The sequence below is a fragment of the Drosophila serrata genome, unplaced genomic scaffold, assembly GCF_035046125.1.
Source record: "Drosophila serrata isolate PLE 108 unplaced genomic scaffold, ASM3504612v1 contig_275, whole genome shotgun sequence".
Lineage (NCBI taxonomy): Eukaryota > Metazoa > Arthropoda > Insecta > Diptera > Drosophilidae > Drosophila > Drosophila serrata.
The window spans coordinates 1358467-1378972 of NW_028257173.1; the positions used below are offsets into that span (position 1 = coordinate 1358467).

At 44.2% G+C, this 20506-nt stretch overlaps 4 protein-coding genes and 1 pseudogene across 14 annotated transcripts in view; 3 read left to right on the forward strand and 2 right to left on the reverse strand.

Moving 5' to 3' along the window:
- Nucleotides 1-13375, forward strand: part of Piezo (piezo type mechanosensitive ion channel component) — a 32921-nt gene extending 19546 nt beyond the window's left edge. For 3 of the 10 annotated variants that reach the window (XM_086835013.1, XM_020953628.2, XM_086835017.1), the window contains 20 exons: nucleotides 43-240; nucleotides 304-1482; nucleotides 1539-2031; nucleotides 2100-2904; nucleotides 2964-3121; nucleotides 4953-5018; nucleotides 5288-5433; nucleotides 6168-6560; nucleotides 6628-6704; nucleotides 7133-7390; nucleotides 8000-8035; nucleotides 8323-8490; nucleotides 9166-9304; nucleotides 9364-9725; nucleotides 9786-9935; nucleotides 10003-10147; nucleotides 10215-11148; nucleotides 11211-11739; nucleotides 11800-11941; nucleotides 12000-13375. In XM_086835013.1, the coding sequence (XP_086691139.1) occupies nucleotides 43-240; nucleotides 304-1482; nucleotides 1539-2031; nucleotides 2100-2904; nucleotides 2964-3121; nucleotides 4953-5018; nucleotides 5288-5433; nucleotides 6168-6560; nucleotides 6628-6704; nucleotides 7133-7390; nucleotides 8000-8035; nucleotides 8323-8490; nucleotides 9166-9304; nucleotides 9364-9725; nucleotides 9786-9935; nucleotides 10003-10147; nucleotides 10215-11148; nucleotides 11211-11739; nucleotides 11800-11941; nucleotides 12000-12188 (6567 nt within the window). In that variant the 3' untranslated portion in view covers nucleotides 12189-13375. The remainder of the gene's footprint in view (nucleotides 1-42; nucleotides 241-303; nucleotides 1483-1538; nucleotides 2032-2099; nucleotides 2905-2963; nucleotides 3122-4952; nucleotides 5019-5287; nucleotides 5434-6167; nucleotides 6561-6627; nucleotides 6705-7132; nucleotides 7391-7999; nucleotides 8036-8322; nucleotides 8491-9165; nucleotides 9305-9363; nucleotides 9726-9785; nucleotides 9936-10002; nucleotides 10148-10214; nucleotides 11149-11210; nucleotides 11740-11799; nucleotides 11942-11999) is intronic. The other 7 variants (XM_086835014.1, XM_086835018.1, XM_086835020.1 and 4 more) reach the window with 3 other exon arrangements.
- On the forward strand, nucleotides 3302-4588 carry LOC147643388 (uncharacterized; annotated as a pseudogene). Its single transcript, XR_015272159.1, has 2 exons — nucleotides 3302-3987; nucleotides 4046-4588. The product of XR_015272159.1 is annotated as an uncharacterized LOC147643388 (transcript).
- Nucleotides 5556-6153, forward strand: LOC147643389 (uncharacterized). The gene has a single exon (XM_086835024.1). It carries the CDS (start codon nucleotides 5661-5663, stop codon nucleotides 6081-6083), a length of 423 nt encoding a protein of 140 aa, XP_086691150.1. The 5' UTR covers nucleotides 5556-5660; the 3' UTR covers nucleotides 6084-6153.
- Nucleotides 13359-13848, reverse strand: LOC110184980 (uncharacterized). The gene has a single exon (XM_020953630.2). It carries the CDS (start codon nucleotides 13846-13848, stop codon nucleotides 13471-13473), a length of 378 nt encoding a protein of 125 aa, XP_020809289.2. The 3' UTR covers nucleotides 13359-13470.
- LOC110184979 (putative phosphorylase b kinase regulatory subunit beta) lies at nucleotides 13359-20360 on the reverse strand. The gene is given in 12 exon segments (XM_086835023.1): nucleotides 13359-14561; nucleotides 14623-14895; nucleotides 14956-15572; nucleotides 15634-15861; nucleotides 15863-16207; nucleotides 16263-16367; nucleotides 17810-17836; nucleotides 18393-18941; nucleotides 19009-19356; nucleotides 19419-19771; nucleotides 20003-20154; nucleotides 20220-20360. Coding segments are annotated over 12 exon segments (3309 nt in total). The 5' UTR covers nucleotides 20240-20360; the 3' UTR covers nucleotides 13359-14269.
- Between the last annotated feature and the right edge of the window lie 146 nt (nucleotides 20361-20506).

A 20506-nucleotide genomic window follows, 5' to 3' on the forward strand; every position in this document is an offset into this window, starting at 1 on the left:
CAAGTGGATTTGTAATGTTATCAGTCCCCCCTTCTTTCTTAGGCCTGGTCAATAGTCTACCACAGTTGGCTGACCTTTGTCCTGCTCCTGTGGGCCAACGTCCTGTGGATGATACCCAACCAGCGAAAGGCCATGATGCGTTCCAGTCCATTTATCGTGCTCTACGCCGAGGTGCTGCTGGTGGCACAGTATATATACGGCATGGATCTGACAAATAGCGAGCTCCCCACGAAGGTTTCCGTAAGTTTAAGAACGTCTATTGCGCTGCAAATTTAATTTAATTAACTGCAATATGTTCTACAGACGGCGGGCATTAACCTGCAGCAGATTGGCTTCGAGCGTCCCATCGAGAATCAAATGCGTCCGTGTGTGCCACTGATCGTGAAGACCGCCTTCGTGCTGATGTTCTGGGTGACTTCGCGGCAGTTCTTCAAAGAGAAACGCGATCGCCGAAGAGACAGCACTCTGGCGGATATCATTGCTCCGTTACAGATCACCGTTGGATCAGCTGGGTCAAGTTACCTTATCAACGACGGCAAGAAGACATCAAAGTTCCTAAAGAAGGCCGGTGATGTGATCAAAAATCTGCTGGTTCGCCTATGGATCTGGCTGCTGGTGCTGGTGATCTTCCTGTGCGCCATCACTGGCGAGAATATGACAGGCTTCCGCATCTGCTACATGGCGCTGTTCCTATTCTTCTTGCTGGTCTTTCAATCTTCGTCCAAGGCCTGGGTTAAGATCATGTACGGCTTCTGGCTGTTCCTGATCTTCTACGCCATGTCCATACTCATACTGATCTATACATATCAATTCGATAAGTTCGATACGTACTGGAACGACTATCTCAATGTGTCCAAGACGCTGCAAAACGACATTGGTCTGAAGCGGTATCAAACCAAGGATCTGTTCCTTCACTTGGTCTCGCCCACGATTATTGTGATCCTGACCGTGATCCAAGTGCATTATTTCCACAAACGCTTCATCGCGTCCCTGCAACAGCAACCTGGTTCGGCACAGCAGAAGCCCACGGAGACAACGGCATTGGAACCGTCGGCTGCAGCATCCAAGCGTCGTGGCAGTGCCGGCTCCCTTCGTCGTTCCCAAGGACCATCGGCGGAGGCAGCGCCCGGTGCAGCCACCACGGATTTTGAAACCTCCGTGCGAGATTTGGTGCGCATTTCGTTCCGCAAGATCAAGAATAAGTCTGAGTACATATTCAAGAACTTCAAAGACGTGTTCTGGCGTTTCCTCGAGCTGCATATTATGAAGGCAGTCTACCTGGCGGCCTTCATCTGCAGTGTCAGCGAGGTCTGCGTCTTGCACATTATCTTTGTGGGCTTCTGCGTGCTGGGCGCCACCTCGCGTAAGGCCATCCAGGTGGTGATCAGTCGTCTGATCTCCTTCATTGTCACCATCATAGTTCTGTCCAAGATGATCTACCAGATCGAGTATCTGGATCACACTCAATACAACGTAACTTGCGTAAGTTAAACATCTTCTAGTAATTAACATGTCAGATAAACTAACCTCTCTTTCAGTCGGACAACCGGACGGCCAACAATGCCGAATGGCTGGGTCTTAGCAAGGCAAACAAGCTGGAGGGCGGTCTAATGGGTCTGCTGCGCACTTACATCATCTACATGGTCATTGTTACCATGCACGCTGTGATCACACTCCGTCAGCTCCAAATGCGCGTGAAGATTGGTGCCTTGAATGCTCCGCCCACCAAACTACTGTTCCCCAACATTGTTCGTGCGGATGCCGAGAAGGATCTGGTGGGATTGATCAAGTACCTCCTCAATTTTGGATTCTACAAATTCGGCATTGAGATATCGTTAATTGCCCTTGTCTCGACGATAACCTATCGCCAGGATATTGTAGCCGTGGCCTATGTTTTTTGGCTAGTAATCCTGCTATTACTGAGACGGTCACAATGCGCCAAGATCTGGGGCGTATTCCAGGCGTTCTTTGCCATCTCCATATTAACACAATACATTGTGTTGGTTGGATTGCCGCCGAGCTCATGTCTGGGTAAGAATTTATCGGCTTAAACATTTAAAATATGGATTTACTATATGATTCATGTTATTTTATTGCAGTTTATCCATGGGATAAGGGACTCTTTGGCGAGGGCATTCAACGTTGGACCATGCTGCCTGGAGCTCTGCACTTTAACCATGTGCCCAAGTTGATCTTCGACTTTATCGTGCTTATAATACTGAACCGTCAGAAGAGCATCTTTTGCATTGAGCAGCGATATGCTAGCAACGATGACTATCCGGGCGGCAGCAACCGCAGTGTGATTAAGGACATCGCCCAGCTTGGTCGCGTGCCCTTCGACAATCCCACCCACGACTTTTGCTCGTACATACGCAACTACTCGGATATTCTGAAGAACGGAGTACTGTGTGGCTTCTATTGGTTCACCCTGGCGGTGGTCTTTCTCGCCGGCACCAATATCGCTGATCTGCTAGCTCTGGGATATCTGATTGGGGCCTTCATCTTTCTGTGGCAGGGATCTGACTTCTATCTGCGACCCATCCACACCATCATCTGTCGCTGGAAGTGGCTGCTGGCCTTTAACGTGGCAAATATCCTCATCAAGACCAGTTTCCAGATGGCCGGTTGCCTGTTCATGACGCAACTGACCACCGATTGTTGCTGGTTGGTGCACATGTTGGGTATCACCTGCACGAGCAATGTACCCAAGGAGCAGATAGTGCTGCCTGAGGACACTGTAGTCCTGCTTGCTCCCGGCGAGTGTCCCAAGATCACGCACCAGGTGGTGTTGCTCTGGGATACGATCTGCTTTGCCTTTATCCTCTTCCAGCTGCGCATCTTCAAGTCGCATTACTTCTGCCACATTATCACGGACACGAAGGCGAACAATATACTGGCTTCTAGGTGGGTTCATCACTATTTTCCTTTGCAAATTCCAAACTGATGAGCATTTTCTCTTGCAGGGGAGCGGATATTATTGAGAGCCTGCGACAGAAGCAAATTGCTCATCGACACGACCACGAGAAGCAGGTGCTGCACAAAATCAAGCGGAAGATGGAACGCATCCGGGCCACGCAGCAGAAGATGCTCCGGCCGCTGGACAAGCAGACACATTTCGATGGTAAGTTACCCGGCGAAAAATTTGAGGGGCTTTTGCCCTTCCTCCGTTTTGGTTTCTAGATTTTTGCGTTCGCGTCGCGTTTTTTTGCAATTTCCCTTTTTTGAATTTTGATCTCGTTGGAAATTGTCGCGTGTGTGTGTTCTAAAATTAATTTTGGATTGGATTTATCAAGGGCAACGTACGCCCTCAGAGCAGGCTCTATCAGAGGTGGCGCCTTTGGCCCACAACAGCAGCTTCACCTCGTGCCAGGGATCTGGGTATTTAACGCCAGATGGGCAAAGTTCCAACACTTCAGCCACTTCATCGCCAGCCAGAGCCTCAATCCTGTCCAGCAGCAGTGGTGGCAGTAGCGTGGAGAGCGAGGATAGTGCGGATGCAGCAGTGATCATCGAACCAGAGATTAATGTAATGCCCTGCGATGAGTTCACGGACTATGTGGATGTGCAATCACTTAGCGAGGAGGAGGCAGTGACAGTGGCACTGCCTAGGAAACGATTGGAAACCATGACGAAGGCAGTAAGATCTGGACAGGATGCTGCATTTAAGAGTTTGGACTCTTCGAAGCCAACAACGCCAAGTACGGAGGCCTTATCCGCTCTGCTCACCGAGGGTTTCTTGGAGCCAAAGCGAATCTCCCTGGGATTGGCCCCATCGGATGTAAGTGCTTCGGGTAACATGCAAACACTGGCGCCTCCCCTGGCTGCCTATGCTGCAGTAATGGCTTCTAGTGCCCCAGCTCGGTGCTATCATCCAATCTGACTCCGAATCTACGCCGAGAACATCGTCGCCAGTCGTCAACAAATGCAGCTGTTTCCTGGAATGAGACCGTGTCCATCAAGCGATCCCCCATAAAGAAAAAGCAAATGGTAAAGTGGTGATTCTGTCTGACCGTAAATCTCAATCTCACGCATACACTCCAAACAGTCGGCAGATAGGGACGAGGAGGAGGTGACCATGCGCCACAAGTTGCTGCATCGCCGGCACCAGAGCATGGGAAATGCCAGTTACTCGCTGGAGGAGTCGCAGTCCCATCGCAAGCGTATGTCCAGGGATGAGACCGCCCTGCGATTCGCACAAAGACCACATAGCTGGGGACCCGTGGGTACGGTCAGCTATATGGAGTCGCTGATGTGCGCCTTCTATGAGCCCGCTCTGCTGCATGGACCATGTATTGGATGAATCTTTTCTCTCGAATAAGAATTATTAAATAACTTTGCTCTTAAACGAAACTCTGTACAAAAAATACAAAATGTTTTATGATGTGCGTGCTCTCTTTAAGATAATAATAAAAGCAATTGGGGTCCTGTGTGTAGCACAGATCCCAAGTCAACCACTGCCTCTCCGAGTCTGACCTGTAAATATCACTAATTTAGATGAACTTTGCTACCAATTAATTACTTCTTAATCGGTTAATCTCAGAGTACCTGAGCGTTATTACAAGTGTAAAATAAATCTCTTTAACGATCTCAGTGTTGGGTTGCTATAATTCCGGGGAGTTCGATCTGCATGACAAATACGATGACTTTTCAATTTCAAATCTTTTCTAAATTTCTCCTTAAAGCTTTTTTGATAAATCTTATTTATGGAAAGTGATATGGAATCTAGAGATTATATTATTTTATTTAATTTTCGCCAAAGATCTCTTTTGATATAAGCATATTAAATGCCTGTGGGGATCGATTCAGAAATCTTGGTACAATTTTCAACATACCACAACTTCGGCCAGCCGTTGAGTGTCTTGATTTCGATTAAAGAAATTGTATTTGATCTTCGTTTATTACGATTTTTTATTTAACTTTTCGTTTCATTATTGTTTTTGATTATTTTTTAGAACATGGTTATCCACTTCCTGCACCAACAGTACGCAGAAGGAAGGAAATTAAATTACATCCACATGGTAAAGAAGTTTTCGTTTGTTGTGCCTTATTTGTTTGATATATATATTCTATATTAACTGCCCTTACCATGTAAATAAATTCCGCCCAATGATTAACTGCATGATCCTGTGTGCTGCTATGTAAATTGAATGCGAAATGAAAAGCCAAGCTATCTTAATTATATATATTCCTACATCTGAATGTTGTTGAAAATACGCCAACTATAATTGCTGTTTTATGTGTCTTGAGATCTTTCTGCTCATAATGTTTCTTTGATGTTCCCCTTAAGCTACTCGTGCCGGCGACTACTACATGTTCGAGGAGATGGATGACAAGTTCGAACTGGATCTGATACATGACGAAATCGACTTTCTGGAGGAGGAGAACATCACCGAGAGTGAGATGAAGATGCAGCGTCGCAAGACCCTATACGATGTGAGTTCTTAGATGTTTTTAATTCGGGTTTAATTTGAGAAATAGGAACCAGTTGCATGTGATCTGGAACCCATCTTTCCGGCATGACTATTTGAACTATATTTAAATTCTTGTAAATTCCCCAAAAACAAAACACAAAACCCCATATCAAAATCAAAAATTGCCCCGATTTGTGATCAAAGGTGTGGAAGGATCTCAATGATGCCGAATATCGTCGTCACTTTTATATGCGCGAACGTTCGTATGCCTCAGAGCCGGGCTCTCGCATTGCCCTGAAGTTGGATGAGGAGATGGAGAAGAAGGTCAGCGATAACGACGATGACGACGAGGATGATGATACAATTGAGTGCGATCTGGGCATGCGCACCTCGACGCTGTCCGAGCCGTTAGACTTTGGGCGTCGCAGCCAGTCGCTGCTCGAGGTTGTGAGTCTGAATTGTGTGCTGATTGTGAGCAAGCAGAATTATATTCTCTTTAATTGGCGCACCCCTCTCGCATTTCACCTTATTTGCTCACGAGTCCTGCTCCAGGCTCAACCTGCCGACCAGCAGCAGCAGCAGCAGGGCGCGCACTTACCACAAAATACTGTAAAAAATTACAACAAGCGAGATTTATTCAATATGCATTTACTGTATAAGCTTGGTTTTTAATTTCGTTATAAATGGTGTAAATGTTTACGTGACTTTTACCTTCACAATCCTAACTTATTTATTGCTCGACTTGTTCCCCCACAGAAATCCAAGGATGCTCCACCTGGCGATTTCCCATCTACTAGCAAGGGTATTTCCAAGGAACGCGACGCGGCCACGGGTACGGTATCCAGCTCAGCCAGTCCCGCTCCAACTAGAGATGTGTCCGATCTGCCAGTGATCCCGCCACCGGTGCCTTCAACTAGCTTAGGGGGACGCGAGGCCCCTACCTCCAAGGAGACTTCGGATAGCAAGTCCAAGATGGAAATTGATAGCGGCGAGGTGACGGCCAAGGATTCCGACGAGGACTTTGATACCAATCCCATTATTAGACTGCTGGAGGGCTTCTTGGTCACGTTGACCATAAGACTGAATCGCTTTTCGCGCAACTATCGCTTTGTCAACCGCATCCTGGCCGGCGAGAAGAAGACCCTCAAGGTGGGTTTGGTTATTATAAAAGAGATATTTAAATTCTAATTGTAATTATCCTTTATTATTTTTTCAGGAATCCAGCTCGTTGAATCGTTTGGGACTGTCCAGTGCCGCTGCCATGTTCCACTTCCTCAAGTCCAATCTCGAGAGGTATTTAGAAAGCGAGGCTGGAGCTTGGGGTCCAGTGTGCGCCGCTTGCGTTAAATTTGAATTAAGTTTTGTTATTTTTTTTATTTGGAAACTGGAAACCCGAGAGCGTCCCTAGAGTAGCGTGTTCTGGTCGCGTTACGAAGCATTTATTATTTATTTTTGTATTTTCTGTCCGTTGAGAGTTGTGTTCGTTCGATTTCAATTCAATATTTATTTATTTTTGGTACTCTTTTTTCTCTTTTTTTTATTTGCATATCCGTTTACCTTTTGTGTTTCGTGTTCCTGTGCTTCCACAACAACATTATTTCTACTACTACTCTCGAATTCAACAATACACCTACAACTCACCTCCATCATTTGTGCCACACACCACCGTTGTTGTTGTTGTTGATGTTGTGATCATGATGTTGATGTTGCTGTTGTTGAAGCGATGAAAGTGCCGCGCCCGTCTCCGCATCCACACCGCGGCGGGTGGTGGTCACTGCGCCACCGAATGCCATCGAAAACCCAGACACCAGCACTCCACTGAACACGAACACAACCACCACACCGCTATCACCACCCGAACCACTGCCACCACCAACAACAACCAGTACACCACAGCAGCAGCAGCAGCATCAGCACAATCGTCCCGTCGACGAAATCATCGATCTGCCAGTAGACACTGTCGATGCAGCCACCTCTAGGTAATCGAAACTCAACCGATAACATTTGATTTCCGGATGCGGAAATTCGCCATATTCCATTTCTTTTTTTCTCTGCACATTTTCACGGATTATTAAATCACTCTTGTACACTTTTTTACACATTTAAATATCAGTTCAATTAGCTTGGCAAGTTCTTCTGAAGAACTGCATTGGTATAATTATATGAAAGTATATTTAAATTTTAAAGGACCACAATAAAATTTTGAGGTACATTTAAAGTTAATCAACAATTTGTCTAGGCATAATTATTTTAATGCATTATAAAAGAAAATGTCTGCTATTTGTTCCCATTTTGTACTCAGACAACAGCAAATCCATCTTTTCAATGTAATGTCTGGCCAAAGAATACTTTTTGTCATTTCCTATACACCTCTTATTGATTTATTATTTATTTTAAAAAGGTAACATTCTGACATACCATTTGGCTAGCCAAATCCGATCTATTTATGTGTATGAAAAAAATATCAAACCAACCCAAAAAAACTATAAACAAAAAAACAGATCCTTACTAATTTCTTTTTCTTACATTCCACATTCTTCTGCGCGCGCATTTTGATCCATCCGAATATATATTTTTGGTTTCGTTAGAAAACAATCAATCAATTCATCGCCGCCAACCAAGGGGTAAGTAGATCGAATACACATACTATACAAAAATCTAAAACTAAAACCGAGATCAGTAAAAGCCACTAACACGCGAGGCATCTCTTCTTGGTGTCGGCTCTCTAAGACATCTATACTACGATCTCCTTAATACCTGAGCAAAATATTTCTCTCTATATATGTAAACTGTAAACCACATCTACTATATTCTGCATTGTGACACCTACTTTCCATTTCACGACATTCCATTCTCCTCTCGTCACCCCATCCCTGCGCTGCGGCATTATAATTGCAACACGTACCTATAGCACGATGATGCTCAGTCGAAAATCGGACTGTGGCCTGCCCGAGATCCGCATCAAGGCGCCCTCGATTGAGCGGGGCAGCGCACATTATTACCACCATAATCATCACGGTGCCGGCGGCGGGGGCTCGGGATCGTTGAGCAAGCACTGGTCCTACGAGCAGGTGGACAGGTACTGGTCCCGCCCCCCACTAACTAAGCGTAGTGCTACCACTCACTATCCCCCTAACCAATTGATGTGCCTAAATTAATGTCTGTTGGTGTCTTCTTCGGTTTGTGTTTGTAAAGCGCCTCTCTAACTATCTGTATTTAGGAGGGTCGATTTAATGGGAATAATATTTTGAAGGAATTCAAATCGAAAGTATCATACAGTTCCTCCCTTTAAATCGACCCTTCTTAACCTGTATTTTATGTATATATCTTTCAAGCTCATTGCCATTGCCATCCTCATGATCATGGTCATGGTCAAGCTCAGAACACTCTAACATCTCCCAACCATGAACCTCTGTCTGTCTCTACCTTCTGTTTATTTTGGTAACTGTAACTCTGCATCTATGTATTTCTGTATTTCTGCCTCCTCCAATAAGTTGTATTCGCTGCTATGATTTAAACCTATCTCTATGCGTTCTTTGCTAGTATGTATCCGTTGTGTGGCTTCGATTAATCCTAGTTTAAAGCTAGTTCCACACTGATGCACTCGCGCATGTAGACTGTGGAGCATGCAGCGCACACGTATTCCTAAGAACACAGAGCACCGAGCATGTCCAGTTGATATAGATTCCATGAATCTACACAGAAAGAAAGAGAGAACTTTGTGAACTGATATTTCTTTTGGGGACCATTTTAGTGCCGGGGAATTCAACCTGGAGGAGGAGAACTTTGCCCAGCGGGATCACCACATTATCGTCGAGGTGCTGATCTCTTCATGGTATGCCTTGCTGGCCAACACGGACCTCATCTGCTACATTGTGGTGTTTATCAATCAGGTAAGAGCATAATTAAGTTATCTTGCAGAGTATACTATATCTTTTAATTTGTTTTCCAGGTGGTTAATGCCAGTCTTATTTCGCTGCCCCTGCCTATTATGGTCTTTTTGTGGGGCACCTTGTCATTGCCACGTCCCACGAAGACTTTCTGGGTCACCTTGATTGCCTATACCCAGGCCATTGTGCTGATTAAGTGCATTTTCCAGTTCAAGCTGATCTGGGCCAATTATCACAATCTGCCCAATCAGCCTCTGACACCTGCCAAGATCTTTGGCGTGGAGATGAAGACCCACTATGCGATTTATGATTTGATTCTGTTGCTAGTACTCTTCCTGCATCGATATCTGCTTAAATCGCAAGGCTTGTGGAAATCGGGATATAAGGATACGGATAACCAGTTTACTAGACCCACCGCTAGCATGTACGTGTGTAGAGTTATTGAAATATAAATATTTTCTTTGACAAGTTCTTATTTTCTTAGTGATGATCGTGATGATAGCGACAATCTATCGCAGCCCGACTCGCGCCAGCTAAACGATGAGGCTGCTGCCCAGAAGATGAGCCTGCAAGTGAGTCAGGCTTCCTTGCCAGGATCGCCAGAGTATAGCAAATCTGGAATCAATCAGCTAGAGTAAGTATCCGTCTGCACAGTGACTTTTTCAGTTATATCATACTTATATTAAAATGCTTCATTACAGACGAACCAAGTACACCTCTTCGCTGCACAAGTTCTTCTTCAGTCTGGTGCACAAATCCCGCCTTGCCACAGATGTATATGCTCTGATGTTCCTTTGCGATTTCGTCAACTTCTTTGTGCTGCTCTTTGGCTTCACGGCATTTGGTGTAAGTAGAAAGTTAAAGCCTCTAATTCATAGAGACAATGTTAGTTATATACTTTTCTATACAACAGACCCAACAAACGGAAAGTGATGAGGGCGTTCAGACCTATTTGGCGGAGAACAAAGTGCCCATACCCTTCCTCATCATGTTGTTGGTTCAGTTCCTGCTCATTGTCATAGATCGAGCTCTGTATTTGCGAAAGGCTTTGGTGAACAAGATAATATTCCACTTCTTCTCGGTGATTGGCATACACATCTGGATGTTCTTCGTGGTACCGGCTGTCACGGAGCGAACATTCAACTCCCTGGCACCGCCCATCATTTTCTACGTGATCAAGTGCTTCTACATGCTGCTGAGCTCCTACCAAATTAAATCGGGATACCCCAAGCGAATTTTGGGCAACTTCTTCACGAAGGGCTTCTCCATGGTCAACATGATTGCCTTCAAAGTGTACATGCAGATCCCGTTCCTGTACGAGCTGCGTACTATTTTGGACTGGGTTTGCATCGATAGCACTATGACCATCTTCGACTGGCTGAAAATGGAGGATATCTTTTCTAACATTTATCTGATACGCTGCACTAGGCAGTCGGAAACCGACTTTCCGGCCATGAGGGCTCAAAAGAAGGCCTCGCTATCCAAGCTCCTGATGGGCGGCACCATCGTCCTGCTAATTGTGATCTGTATTTGGGGACCCCTGTGCCTCTTTGCCCTGGGCAATGCTGTGGGCACCTCGAATGTGCCCTTCCAGGTGTCACTATCCATTCGAATTGGACCCTACGATCCTATCTACACCACGAATAACTACGATAGCATTTTCGAGATCAACCCTGAGATGTACTCGCAGATGACAAACGCATACATTAAGGACAAACAGGCTCTGACCTTTATCACTGGCTACGATGCAACGGATGTGGCGGCGGTTAAGCTGGCCGGCAACTCGCCATCACTTTGGAATATAGCACCGCCGGATAGGCAGCGGTTACTCAATGATTTACGGAATAGTAAGTTTTTATAAATTATTAAATTCCAGCTGGCAATTTGAACTAAATCCCTTGCATTTCAGATCATACTTTAAAGGCCCGCTTTTCCTATTCCCTGACGCGTAAGGCTCCAGCTAAGGGACTGAAAGAGAATGTGGGTGATGAGCATGCTATTTCACTGGACGAATCCTTTGAGGGTCGCGCAGCTCTGATTCATATGCTCAGCGAGAATCACGACCAGGATCCAGTGATCAGTGTCAGTAATAGCAACCTCACAGACAATACCACCATTGTGCCCACTCCCGTTCCCGAGGAAGTTGTTGTGCTGCCCGCCATGATACCTAAGTTTATAAAGGTTCTCAATTCGGGCGATGCTGCTGTGGTCAGTGTGCTGAGTGAAAAACATCAGGATTACCGACCACTGGTCATCAAAATGCATCGGGACAACGAGACCAATGGCTTGTGGTGGGAGATCCGCGACTTTTGCAACGACACCTTCTACAACGAAACGCTGTCCAAGTTTGCCTACAGCAACTGCACATCGGGAATAGTGATGTACACGTTCAACGACAAGAAGTTCCCATCGACGTTTAGCTTCCTTACAGCGGGAGGGTAAGTTGTTGTTGTTTATATTCTTATATTTATAATTATATTAAATATTTATCCCTACAGCATCATTGGTCTGTACACCACCTTCGTGTTATTGGCCTCGCGCTTCATGAAGTCCTTTATTGGCGGCCAGAATCGAAAGATTATGTTCGAGGATCTGCCCTACGTGGATCGAGTTCTGCAACTGTGCCTGGATATCTATTTGGTGAGATATTATTGAATATTAAAATCAACATAAATTTGACTATTTCCTTTAATTTTAGGTACGCGAGGCCCTGGAATTTGCACTGGAGGAAGATCTGTTTGCCAAATTACTCTTCCTGTATCGATCGCCTGAGACTCTGATTAAGTGGACCCGTCCCAAGGAGGAGTATGTGGACGATGACGGTGATACCGACTCAATACCCAGCCGAATGAGTGTGCGCCGGCCCGAGCAGCTGCAGCCACAATAACATAGGGCTAACCTTAATACTTAGGAAATGTAGAATTTGTTTACGTATTTAGTACGTATTGCGTTGTCGTAGGTTTCATAGTCTTTTTTTAACATTTTTATATGTATGTCGGAGAAGAGAACACAACAAATCAAACACACAAAGCAAACACATCACCCATATTTATACAGTTTACACAGTTCGTTCGATTTTTTGTCAAAAGTACTGCCCGGTGTGTGATGATGAGACCGCAAGAGTCAGATAATACTGTACACCAACTATTTTGCATACATTTATTATGTACGTACGTGTACCTAGTCTGTAAGCAGCAAAGTAATTAAGTAATTTAGTCCTGAGTAAGCGAAAAGTGTTGCTGTTTGTTAGTTTAAACAAATGAAAATACTAGTGAATTGTACATGTAATTAATTGCCTAACGAAAGCAAATAATATATTTAAGCTATTATTTAAGATGGAAAAACTAATAATAATAATAATAATGATGATGAAAACTCATATTCAGGGAAATTAGCATTTTACAAAAACCTTATATATATAACTAACCTAAATTGAAGCATCCAGAGCTAATAGGTAATTACTAAATAACACCTTAGGTAATCAATGTTTTATATTTATACGAACGAATAATATCATGTAATAATATTAATCAAAACTGCTTCGAATCGTGCATACATTTCTATATTTGCCTGTGTGTGCCCTTTACAAAACGGATTAAGGATATTATTGTATATGTTAAATTGTTTGTTATAAAACTCTAGATCGTGCGTATATATAGAGCGTTGACTTTAGTTATAGGCATATCATCACGTGACATATTTTTGTATTGAATGCAAATATCATTTGCTTAAGCGAACATTATCTAGGCGAATTCATATCAAAATTAAAAATGTTAATGCTTCTCTGAGCGTAGGCTTTGTACACAAATATCTCCCATAGGCAATCTCGTAAACTTACTAATACACGCCAACTAAATCTGTATGTGCTATTTTATATATGTATATCGAAACGAAAAATCAAATTATAAACAAATGAATTTTTATACCAAGAAACGAACAACCTAAAACGTATATATACATATATATCTATAGATTGTACCTATTTTTTAGCGTTTAATTTTCCAAAATAAGCTTAACTACGTGGAACTTACATACGAACTAAAATAAAGAATCGAAATTTATTGTAATAAATAAGTTGAAGACTTTTAATCTTGGTTTATTAGTTACTTAACACAGAAATTTACAAATATTGCAAAATATATAATTTATTCCAATATGTATATAATTAATCACGGAATCCTCGTGGCACAATTCCGATAGTGTGTGAACTGGAATTCACTATCCCGACTGCTGGCACTATCGCTGCTCTGTTGACGACTAACATTTACGACAGGATACACCTCCTCCCATTGCGATTCGTTGCGGCTAAGGACACCCCGCCGCCGGTGTGGCGTTGTGAAGGAGCTCTCCAGCTGTTGCGTCCTTACGGTGGTAGCGTTGGCCGCGTTAGTTGGAGCCACTGGCATTGGATTGTTCAGCATCTGCATAACGCTCTTGGACAGCCGAATCGATTGGATGCGATTGTAGCCACTGCCCGCTGGCTTGTAACGTTCCAATCGGGAGGTAAGGCGCGCCATCTCATTGGTCATCCACTCAGGAGCCCGCATGTTGTACAAGTCCGACGACGACTGTTCGTCAAGTAAACCGAGTGGAGAAACGGCCAAGAGCTTTTATAGCCAACGAGGGCAAGGGTGACATAAGCCGGGGTGCAATCAATACGGCTTGCATTAGGCAAGGTTAGGGCTCACTTATTTGCTTTGGTTTCCATCCCCCGAAATGCTATTGACCTATTAACTAATCAAACACTCGGCACATGTAACACCTTCGATTATTGCAACAAAAATATACATAACATTTAATTAAGAACTAAGCGAGCGAAGGACACAGAGAGAGAGACGAATTAAATAAGAATAACAGAATAAAATAGCCACAAAATTCGAGCTAGTGGTTGTGGTGGGGTCAGTGTCACGAAGATATGCCAAACTGTGCTATATACATAAGCTAATGTCGCGTACCACCCTCTTGTGCTTAGGACACCTTGCAGTTGTCGTCGTGCAAATGATCGCCGTCGAGCTGGACATCCTCCTCGGAGGTGGAGAAAATGCCGCCCTGCAGAACCTTGTTGACGGCGGCGCGTGCCAAATACCCAGTGGTCTCAGAATAGGGCAGTGAGTAGAATGCCTTGAGATCCTCATTCTTGGTCTGCTGCGGCTGGGGCTGAGGTGGGTGCTGTATATTGTTATCCTTGCAGTACATGGCAAAGGCCTCTGCCAAAATGCCGTCCAAGTCAAGGGCTTGCTTGAAGTGCAGCTCAGGATTGCTGTAAATAATTAAATATAAAGTCTAGTATATTTATATATATTCATATACTAATCTCTTACCGATTTAGAATGGTGGCCACTATACAGAGCAGCTCCACGGTTATCTGACGCCTTTCCGGACGGTCAATGCAAATCAGCGTCTCCTCGACGAGCAGGTTAAAGGTCAACTCGCCACGGCTCATATTGGTCAATGTGGGCGTAGCAGGCAGGTGATGGCCCTGGGTCAAAATGCCCTGAGGAGTACGCTGGAGGATCTCCCAGATCTTGTTATAGAAGTGTTTAGGCACACGACACAGGCAGCCCTCCAGTTGGCGGCGTTGCAGGGTGGTAAGTCTATTATGAAAGAATTATATTATATAGAATCTTAAAATAATACATTAATTTTGTAATTACTTCTCTTCTGTCGCCCACTCGCTGACGGTAAGAACTTTCTGCAGAAGAATGCGGACCTGGAAGGGCGAGAGATTATCCACGTCGATGCTTTGCTGTCCTGAAATCTGCAGATAGATCCTCATGGCCTCCAGGACCCAGCCAATGCGAATTTTCAGTATGCCGCGGAACATGGATGGATTGGTGGCTATTAAGCGACCACAATATAGAACCACTTCCTGCTGTAGTACTGCCTGGATAACATCGTAGGGCTGCACACTCGTGTACATCACGTTCTGGATCTCAGCTGGCGTCATGGGCTTGTCAAAGACCGTCTCCTTCTGACCAATGATGCCCACGGTGAGTTCCTTGCCATTTACCAGCACCGTGGTAATAAATGGACTGATTGAGTCCACAATGTGATGGAGGAGCGAGGAGCAGTACCGGACGGCACGCCAGTAGCGCAGGGAGCCAGCACGATGGTAGAGTTGCGTCAAAGCCGTGTTTACATTCAGCCCATTCACCTCGAAATGGGGACCTTCTCGATTGAGGAGAATGCCCCACAGCTGGCACAGGCAGTAGATGGAATCGGTGTTCCGCAAAGCAGTTATGATATCCGGCGTGGGTTGTTTATCGAAGTGCTGAAATACAAAACAGGTATTCAAGGAAAATCTCCTTTTTTGGTAAAATGAACATACTAACCGCCACAGAAACTTTCTCCTCTACATAGGTCAATGCTTTGGGCACATCCGTCAGTGATTGGTATCCGATATACTCATGATTTATCTGCGAGAATGCGTTCTCGTTGTCGGTCAGATCGCTCTGGTTCATGAAATCCAGATGCTCAATGCAGGAGCTGCTAATCAGATTCTGCAGGCGACCGATGCGCACCTTCATGCCATCACAGTAGCCCTTCTTAAGCATGGCCAAGCAGATCGAGCATCTCCTTGAACTGCGGATCCCGCATGTGCTCCTCCCGGATGAGCAGACATACTGTGGGCCTGCCCGACAAGCGCCAGTACTTGCCTACGAACTGCAGCTCCGTCTTGATATCATCGATCAGTAAAGCCATGTCCCGGTAGAGGTAAAAGTCTGAGACCTCAAAGATAAGTGGGTAGCAAAGGACGGTCATGCCGCAGATGCGATACACCTTGCTGGTGCCCAGCGATCCCACAGGTCTCGAAGGACGACCGGAGAGGCCAACCTTGTTATTGACTCCCAAATGTTGATAGACTTTAATGAGCTCCGTGGAGCTCCAGATTTGCACAGGCTCCACCTGGGAAAAACAAAGGTTTATTACAATGTTTCTTACATTAGAGAATACAACTTACCTCATGTGGTGTCTGGGTTTGAATGCCATAGGTGGCCATCATAGCCTGCAGTCGCATGGACTCGGCAATCAGAACGATCTGTACCACAAGATCTGTGGCAGTGCCCTGTAAGGATTAGGAAAGCTTGATTACCAATAGAACAACTTCCTACGGATGGATTAAACATGTTAGGATGCATGAGGCCAATTCAAGTTTCTTGGATTTAATCACATAACAAGAAAATTTTCACTAGCCAAATGCCAAAATGCAAAAACACACAAAAGTGGAATTATTATAAGGGATGTGGGAAGCGGATTGGAAAGGGGATACTAGCATATAAGTTCAGATAAAGTGGAATCTTAGAGGAATATATAAAGGGAAAAACTCAAGAATATTATAAATATTAACATGCCAAACATGGGTTATTTAAGACAAACACAGAGATCTGACTATGCATCAAGTCAAACTAGAATTTTGAAATAGGTTACAACAGAATTTGGAAAAGATTTAGCTATAAATTTAGAATAGGAGTCTTAATGTACATCCCTAGGATAGATTTACCATTAGATTAAGTGCATTATTGTTTGTTTTGTAGCATGGAATTCTTTTGGTTTACTCTGATCTTGCCAATTCTTGACTCTAAATGAAGTTTAAAACCCAGCCCAGACCACAAATTACCTTCTTCTTGTTATCCAATATAAGAGGAATGCGTGGTTTCTTTTTTTATGGACAATGTTGATTATTTAGCAGAGGAAAATATGTATATTAAGCAATGGCATTTGATTATTTAGTAGTTCTGTTAGGGCTCAAGCAAAGCTGCTGTCTTTCGGCATTTATCAATTTAAAGCAAACACTTCTAGTAAAGGATGTTTGTTGCACTGAAGGAGGTGTGATCGTTATTGGGGATATTTCTAGGCCAATTCGAACTTCAACATTCCCAGTGTTAACACCTTTGTAAGGACAACATTTGAAGCCAAATCAAGCTTGATCGTTCTATGGCCTTTTGGTTACGTACATTAATAGTTAGAAACTGAGAACTACATACACGTAAAGAAACCCAAATTACTTACAGTGCCCGGTTTAGCCTATATAGAGCGTGTAGGTTTATGTTGATTTTTTTAAACAAAATATGCAGTATATTGATAGGTGTATATAGAGAAAAGAAAGAAAACCGAAAAGAGTAAAGAGAAAACTTTTGATTTAGATACCAAAAAGGAATTTGCTCGCTATATACATACAAATAACATAGGGGAGGAAAACAGAAATAATAATATCACTAAGAATATAAGCAAATAATCATTTCTATATAATGTTGGTGTGTGTGTGTGTTTACTGATCATCAAGAGTGTGTGTCATAGTTACATCTCTTCGATCAGTGGTGTTGTGTCTTGCCAAGCCACAAAAAGTTAACTAAGTAAGTGATCTTTTTTGGTGCGCAGTGTCTGTGTCTAAAAAGCATAATTTAATTTATATACACATGGGAGTGGGTTTAATTTCGAGTTTCTATATAATTTTGAATTTAGATATATCGATAATAATTTTGTTGGTAAAGCAGAACATCTACTTACTTTGTGTTTTTCATCAATAGCTTTGCCCTGTTATGTTACGAAACCAATTAATATGTAAACGATTTGGGGTTTTGTTTTGTCATTTTGGGTAGATAGATGGATGTAGCAGTAGAATGTGGTAGTGGTTGGTAGTAGAGAATGAACAGAATGTAGATAGAATTAAATATCAAGAGCCAATTATTCACTTAACCCATACGGACAGAGTACTACGGCTACAGAATACTTATGTGTAAGGGATACCAATTGGAAGCGAACGCAGACACACATGGCAGACACACAAGACTCATCATCATCAGCGGCAGAAGCGTCATCAGCAGCGGAGACCCCCAATTAGGCAAGTTGGAAACCCTTTCATAACCCCGACGCTATGAAATGAGTTACTATTTAATTTTTGCAAACTTCTTAGATTTGGGAAAAGTTGGAACTGATCTCGTACGCAAATAGTTGACTGTTTTAGCCAAAATGCTCTCAGTATGACTAAAATTACTTCAAACTTTAGAGCTTTTCCTTCGAATTTCAGTTTAAATAACATTTTTCATTTCATAGCGCCTAAACCCCCTTAGATCTCTAGAAACCAACTCACCTGGAAAGCCGAATAGCGACCCGCCCTCCTGGGACGATTATAACTTGGCAGGTAACGACGAATCGGATCCAATTCGTTGATGTGCAGCAGCCCGGCGGTAAGCAGCTGGGCAATGATGAAGAAAGATTGCCCCCAGAGGAACAGCGATTGCGAAGGGGCGCGCATGTAGGAACCTTCGCCGTCTGGTGCATAGTACATGGTCACCACCGGGTCTCCATTGGCATCAGTGCGTAAACAGCGGCGAAGATCGTTCTGAAACTCCTCGATCTGTTCGTTGTTGTTCTTGAAGACGCCATCGATGATCATGGCTATGAAGAAGAGCGGCCATTCGCATTCTAGGCCCTCGAATTCCTTTAGCTCCCCAGAGTGATAGTAGCGACGGGTTTTGTCCTCATTTTTGCTAAGGAAACCGTCGCGGGTGAAGCGTTTGAAGCCCATTTTGCTACGCAAACGATTCACAACGTTTTGTTTGGTCTGCTCCACCAACCGATCCTCGTGCGAGGCAAACGCCGGAAAGGAGAGCGTAAGCAGCAGTGAGGCATCTACGCCCTGAAGATAAGAGGTCACCGTATTTAAGTTAATCTTAATTTCAAAGGGAAACCGTCAGTTAACTCACCTTTGAGCTCGATTCTCTGGGCAGCATGGTTTCGAAAATACTACGATTGCGGTTGTGGGCATCAATATCTACATAAACAACGCTCCACGAGGCTCCCTTCTCGCCGAACAAGTTGCAGCCGTTGATGGCCTCCAAGGCGGACTTGGCCATGCCAATGGAGGAGGCGTGGATCTCGGGGGTGCCATTGTTGTACTTGGATCCACGCTCCCACATACCAAAGTCGGGCGTTCGATACGCACGCTCCACGTAGTAGACCAGATTCTGGACAAAGGCTACCTCGTCGTGGGTGTAGATAATCTGCAGGCCAGAGGTTATCATCTGGACAAGGAACAACAGATAGAGAGATACCTGAGGGAAGGAAATATATGAAAATCTTGACTCAATCAATGCAATAATCAGCTTCAACTCACGCAGTCGATCTGCAAATGGTTGTAAAACTCATCCGGATAGATCTTCTCCCCGGTGTGCAACTGGAACTTGCTGTGGAGGGCGTGCTGGTTGGACTGGCGCTGTTTGAAGAGCTCCACGCGCGACGCCTGCTTCACCCAGCACTCAAGGATGCCGCGCATACACTTCACCGTGCTCTGACCCAGCTCATAGGACTTGCCGCGGTCGTCGTCGATGCGTCTGTAGGCCTGGTACAAGCTCCACACTGCGGAAGCACAGTAGACACTGTCTCGCACCGATCCTACTACCTGGTCGGTGCTCATCACCGGGAACAATCCAGTTATGGGGCTCTGGTAGCGCAACAACTGTCGCTTGACTGTGTGGGATTGGGGGAAAGTGTTAGAATTGCCGGTTATCGCATAATGGCAAAAATGTGTCGATGGGCAATGCAAATAAACAAACGAATCTGTTTACAATCAAGCGCAAGCGTCAGGCGTCGACATTTCGCGATGATTATTAATAGACAGACGCCACAGCGATTAATTGGTGCTCAATTGGCTGCCCAAGGTTATATAAAGCCCTCAAAACGATCCTCCCCCATCCTCACCGATGCCATAGTAGATGTCCAACTGCTTCACTGTGTCCTCGTAGTTGGACGTCTTCAGGAACTGGTCCAGATTGATATCCTCCAAGCTGTTGTGGCGACCGCTGTCCGGGGCCCCAGAACTGCCGCCTGGTGTTGTGACCGAGAGACCGAGTCTGCCAATGGGACAATTGATTATTCCCGCAAGTCTGTGTGCTGTTTTCAATAATTCTCCACTTACGATTTCGGCACATTCCGCATTCTTAACTTTTTCTGCGCTTTAGTTTTGCGCCCAACGAAAAATGTACCAAAGTCAAAAAAAAGTCAAATGCTTCTAACAGCTGTTTTCTGCAGCGAAGTGTGACCAGAGAGGAAGACCTAAATGGCAGGATTTTTTACAAAGCTCTAGTAAATGCGCGCGCAGTTCAAATCGAATTTGAATTAAAATTAAATAGAAGAAAATAAACGTAATGCAAAAGGCACAATGTTAGCTTTTAATTATAGATAAGATAATACTTGGAAAATTAT